This window comes from Argentina anserina, chromosome 6 (genome assembly GCF_933775445.1).
Source record: "Argentina anserina chromosome 6, drPotAnse1.1, whole genome shotgun sequence".
Lineage (NCBI taxonomy): Eukaryota > Viridiplantae > Streptophyta > Magnoliopsida > Rosales > Rosaceae > Argentina > Argentina anserina.
This window is the reverse complement of record NC_065877.1, coordinates 26,195,337-26,200,851: the sequence shown is the minus strand read 5'-3', so window position 1 is coordinate 26,200,851 and position 5,515 is coordinate 26,195,337. Positions and strand designations below refer to the sequence as shown.

Sequence of the window (5,515 nt, the reverse complement as noted above, 5' to 3'; positions counted from 1 at the left end):
AAATATATAGAGTATGCATTTGTCTAGTCATCCACAGATACTTAATACCTTATGATTGAAGTTATTTTCATAGAAGTCACCTTGATTTTACTGGTGATCCACTGAGTCAGTCCAATATCATAACAGTGCTTGCCAGTACATATACTGATATACATATATAATGACATCAATGCATATCTCCATGACACAAATAGTCCTCCTTCATATGAGAATATATATTGCTTCAAGTCTTCAACTAGCTGAAGACTAGTCCTCCGATCACAAGGTAGGGTTCCTTGAAGGTGTTATTCAATTTGAACCGATTTGAAATCCAACAATGGTTAGAAAATAAGACGGTGCGGAAAATGAAGGAATTTTGATAGGTTATATAATTGAAAAATGTAAATGAAAAGATATTTTCGGGTAGAATGAGAAAGGTGTTAGTAATCGAGAATTGACATATATGCCATACCCTAGATGAGCGAGGAGGTTACGAGGGTCGGTAAATTAGAGTGGGAAGCAAATTTGCTTCCTAATGACATGCTTCCGCAACTAGATTCATATACAATATATATATATATATATATATGGCTTCTCGACTGCGGACGTCTGGACAGTGTGAATTCGGCGATTATGGCGACCGGTGACGCACAATAACGACATGGATGGTGTCGGCCGCACTCCCCCCCCTCTCGTGCGCTCCTGTCTGTGTTGGGCGAAGCTGCAACGCCGGCCGAAATCTAAAAATTTCAAGTTTCTGGGCACCATGCGGAAATTCAAGATTTTGGCTGGCGTTGCAGCTTCGACTGGTACAAACAGGAGGGTCGGGAGTTGTTGCCCGTCGCCGGTCACCGGAATCGCCGAATACTCACCGTGCAGCTGAAAATTTTTTGTATATATATAAACCATCATATCTCTGATTTCACACTTTAGGTTGCCTCCTTTTGTTAGTTACTATTTAACTATGAGAATTTCTTTTGCTTGGTTTTTCTCTGGCTATTATGATTTTTCAAAATTTCCAGCTTATGATCGACCAACGGGTTATTAAGGAAACGTAAGTATTATATACACAGATAAAAAGAAAGGAATTAAAACAATTGTACGTGCTAGCTAGCGCAAAATTATCTTTTCTGTTTCCCTAAAAGTACTATCGTGTTATTTTGTCTACGTAACTATATATCTTTATTTCCATGAACAGATATAAGTCAAGCTTTAACATCATTAATCCTGTGTAGGGGTCATGCTTGTTGACATTTCAGTCAACAAGGAAGCTACCTTGCTAGTTATCTATGGACCTTTCTCAAATCTCAAGTACTTCACTCCATTAATTGTTCTTAAGTTTGTTCCAAATTAAAGAATTGGAACTAGTCTACAAGTACGTACAATCCACAATTGTACAAATCATGTATCTTACGATAAAACCAAATAGGCGGCCAGGACCAAGCAATTGAACTCTAATTAGTTAGGCAGGCGATCGAGCTATCTTAATTAGCTAGTATTGTAGATCCATATAATGTGATCGATCTAATCCACTATTCTTTGGTTTCTATCTCTTTAGGTATTTTTATCGTTTAAACCATCCAAGATTGTCAGAAACTTCAACCACCTAAGTTGAACATGAAAGAATAGTTTAATTCATCATGATCGATAATAGCGTAGATGCAAAACCTGCAATTGAAAACGGGGGAGCAGATCGATTAAAGAAAATATATAGGGATGAACTGGTGAAAGCTTTTAGTTTTGAGCCATTGAGATCATAATCAATGGATCAATTAATCATGCAACTGTAATTGTAGAAAGTTAGGGATGGAAAAAGGGGGAAAAGGGCTATGCATGCCCATGATGTGAAAGTAAAAAACATGCATTTCAAAATCAATCTCTCTCAGACTTATTTATAAATAAGTGGAAATGATACTCGCTTTTGACATGGTTGCTTTCTTTACTTTAAAAGAGAAGGGAAAGGTGGGAGTATAGTAGTAAACTAGTAACTACATTATAAAAAGTTTAACCTCAGGAGTGAAAAATCAAAATGAAATCTTTTGTGTAAAATGAAAGCTAGCTTATCATGGATACAATGAAGAAGTGTGATCAGATTTTTATTTCTTGGGTTGGGAAAGAGAAGAAAGGAAAAGACAGAAAGTGGAACCGTCAGAGTTTAGCCGTAGGGTTCCCTTCTGTTTCGTGAGTTGCTATTGATTTTTGTTTTGGTCTGCAACCAGCTTCAAACATAATAGAGGTCTCTCTCTCTCTCTCTCTCTCTCTCTCTCTCTCTCTCTCTCAAGTTTTGAACAGAGCTTCAAACTTTATCTTTTGTTCATATTTGTGTGGCCATAGTTTGGATCTTCTTTGTAATATTATCGATCAAACATATGGCTCTTAAGCCATGAGGAGGAGAGAAGCTATAGCTTAGTTTAGCTAGAGTATCTACTTCTATCTCAGCTTCACTTCTCCCTCTGTTGTTTCTTTTCATAGCAAAACTCTCAAAAATCTAAAATTGTCTCTTGGGTTGGAGCCAAAGAATTCAGAGAAGAAACAATCAAGGTGTGTTTATACTTTATAGTGGCTGAATATGCATACATGTAAGCCTCAAAGATATTAATTGTTGCCTTCCCCTTTTAGGTCTTTCTTTGGTTTGCTTTGGTTTGTCTTCTCACTGAGATTTTAAAGCAGTCTTCTTTCTCTCATTCAGGCAACTCTATCAAGATCCATATGAGTCATGGTGGCTAGCTGAAGCTTAGCAGTTCAAAACGAAAAAGATGAAAGCTTTGCAATTTCAACAGCAACAACAGGTGGATGAGAACATGTCTAATCTAACATCAGCTTCTGGTGACCAAGCTAGTGTCTCTTCTGGAAACAGATCAACTGAAATCGGCACGAGTAATTTTAATTCTCAGCAATATTTTCCTCCACCGCTGCCTCAAGCTAATAGTCAAGGGGTGAAAAGGAAGAGAAACCAGCCAGGAAACCCAGGTAGGTAATTAAATTATTACAGTTCAGAATTACCAAAGTTGTAAACTTTTTTGCATTATTATGTGTTTACTCATCTGGGTTCTACATTATTTGGGTTTTGAATCAGACCCAGATGCAGAAGTAATAGCTCTGTCTCCCAAGACTCTCATGGCAACGAACAGATTCATATGTGAGATCTGCAACAAAGGGTTTCAAAGAGATCAGAATCTTCAACTCCACAGAAGAGGCCACAATTTGCCATGGAAGCTAAAGCAGAGATCAAGCAAAGAAATAAGGAAGAAAGTGTATGTGTGCCCGGAAGCCAGCTGTGTGCACCATGACCCTTCAAGAGCTCTTGGAGACTTGACTGGGATCAAGAAGCACTTTTTCAGAAAGCACGGTGAGAAGAAGTGGAAATGTGAGAAATGCTCAAAGAAGTATGCGGTTCAATCAGATTGGAAAGCTCATTCAAAAACCTGTGGCACCAGAGAGTACAGATGTGACTGTGGAACTCTCTTCTCGAGGTAACAAGAACGTAATTAATCACCACACAACCTTAAATCAAGTTTATTAACTTCCACCAACTTGCATTAGTTACAACTTTCAAACATCCCAGATTGATTATTCTTGATTTGGTACATTGGAGAGAGAGAGAGAGAGAGAGAGAGAGAGAGAGAGAGAGAGAGAAAGTCAATAATGCTTCTTCTCTAAAAAACACGTTGTAGTTTTGTATATGACATATTAATGACATTGAGATTGAAGGTGTTTTGTCTCTTTAATTTTGGGATTTTCATTTTTCTTATCCAGGAGGGACAGTTTCATCACCCACAGAGCTTTCTGTGATGCTTTAGCAGAAGAGAGTGCAAGAGCCATAAACCCAACACCACTTCAAACCCTCTCCTCTCCTCCTCAATCTCATCAGATAAACCTCATGGGGGGTGGTGGACCTCATCATAACCTCAACTTCAACTCCCATGGCCATGACCTCCATGCATACAACGCATTCATGAAGAAGGAGCACAATAATGATCAGCAAATTGGCAGCTTCAGTTCCACCAACAGTCTTCTACCACCTTGGCTCGCTTCTGGTCCACCACCTAGTGTCAACTCTATCTTCTCCGGAAATCAGGATCATCATCACCATCATGATTTCCAGCAGAACCTGGAGTTGGGTCCAAACCCTAACCCTAGCTTGGGGTCCACTCTCCCTCAATTCCAGGTGCCTGCCGCTGCAGCGTTATCATCCCCACCTCACATGTCAGCCACAGCATTGCTTCAGAAGGCAGCTCAGATGGGAGCGACCATGAGCGGCAGCAGCACCACCTCAGGCTCGGTCTCGGTGCCAGCAGGCATCATGCCCCGGACCCACCACGGTGGTCACGTGTCTGACTTCGGAGGTCACGTGTCAGCTGCCACCAACGGAGGAGTTGGGGGAGGAGGAGGAGGAGGTGCTCATCTTCAACAGCAGCAGCAAGCCACCTCTCTTTTGCATGACATGATGAACTCTCTGTCTTCGGGTACTGGGTTTGAAGGGACCTCGTTCGAGGACGCGTTCGGTGGTATTTTCGCGAAGAGCAGAGATGGGAGTAGGACTGGCGGAGCCGACGAAAATGGTGGGGGTGGCGGCGGTGAAGGTTTGACAAGAGATTTCTTGGGGCTGAAAGCAATCTCGCATAGTGATATGATGCTTAATATAGCTGGTTTGGGAAACTGCGTGAGCAACAACAATAGTAGTTCGACCCGTGACTCGCAGCAGAATAATCAAGTACCACAAAAACCTAATTGGCAGGGTTAGCCTGGCCTGGCGGCCCTGTCCTATCTCTATAGCTAGCTCCATCACCACATAGAGAGAAAGACAGAAGAAAGTTGAATATATCGTTTTCTTGATTTTAGATTCTCGAACATATGATTTTGAGAGTAGCTGTATATATTTTGATCTATTATGTCAGTATATCTTCCCAAAGGGAACATCCATGAAGCTTAAATGGAATGAAATGGCGACATTTTGAGAACTTGAACGATCGATGTGCATGCATTTTTAACTACTGCTAGCTAGTTAGTTAATTTCTCTTAAGTGGTTTTGAAGGTGTTATTCATGGTATTCATTATATACAAGTAGTTTCTCGCATCAATGAAAATTATGGGACGGTTAGGAACTCATCTAACGCAAGTTTTGTTTTATATCGAATGATAATTGATAAACAAGGCCGCCCGGGGGAGTGCTGGTGGTGCGGTCGCAAAAGGACCCGCGCTCCCACAAGGCCCCAGAAGCCAAATTGTTCTGATATATATATAACTACTATTAATTATATTAACAAACTAATTATACATATAATGCACTTTACTGATCTGAGTTCAGTTGGCAACTTAGCACGGTGGTGTTCCGAGTGGCACACACGTTTTAGGTTCAAAATCCAACTTTTTTTTTGTTTAACCCAGATTATTCGACCCACCAAAAAGGGAAAAACTTGCGTACAAACTAGTATGTACGCGTGCGTCCAATCTCTCGTTTATTTGCACACTTTGCGAATATAAATACATGATTTTAACCGTTCAAAAGTTTAGTTTATTACTAAAGATCATTTCT

At 40.3% G+C, this 5,515-nt stretch overlaps 1 protein-coding gene across 4 annotated transcripts; it reads left to right on the top strand.

Annotated features, from left to right (window-relative positions):
* The first annotated feature begins 2,066 nt into the window (after window positions 1–2,066).
* LOC126796851 (protein indeterminate-domain 7) lies at window positions 2,067–4,879 on the top strand. 4 transcript variants are annotated; one of them, XM_050523569.1, is made up of 5 exons: window positions 2,067–2,215; window positions 2,452–2,520; window positions 2,669–2,949; window positions 3,056–3,452; window positions 3,736–4,879. In XM_050523569.1, the coding sequence occupies exons 3-5, from the start codon at window positions 2,736–2,738 to the stop codon at window positions 4,721–4,723; spliced, it is 1,599 nt and encodes a 532-aa protein (XP_050379526.1). In that variant the 5' UTR covers window positions 2,067–2,215; window positions 2,452–2,520; window positions 2,669–2,735; the 3' UTR covers window positions 4,724–4,879. The 4 variants fall into 4 exon arrangements, with proteins under 4 accessions (XP_050379526.1, XP_050379528.1, XP_050379525.1 ...); XM_050523571.1 differs by lacking the exon at window positions 2,452–2,520 and having other exon boundaries at window positions 2,071–2,215; XM_050523568.1 differs by lacking the exon at window positions 2,067–2,215 and having other exon boundaries at window positions 2,242–2,520.
* The last annotated feature ends 636 nt before the right edge of the window (window positions 4,880–5,515 follow it).

Excerpts from the sequence above, each read along its gene's own strand:
- LOC126796851 (XM_050523569.1), top strand. The coding sequence starts at position 2,736 with ATGAAAGCTTTGCAATTTCAACAGCAACAACAGGTGGATGAGAACATG. Across the intron at positions 2,950-3,055 it reads AAACCAGCCAGGAAACCCAG|ACCCAGATGCAGAAGTAATA; the intron begins GTAGGTAATTAA and ends GTTTTGAATCAG. Across the intron at positions 3,453-3,735 it reads TGTGGAACTCTCTTCTCGAG|GAGGGACAGTTTCATCACCC; the intron begins GTAACAAGAACG and ends TTTCTTATCCAG.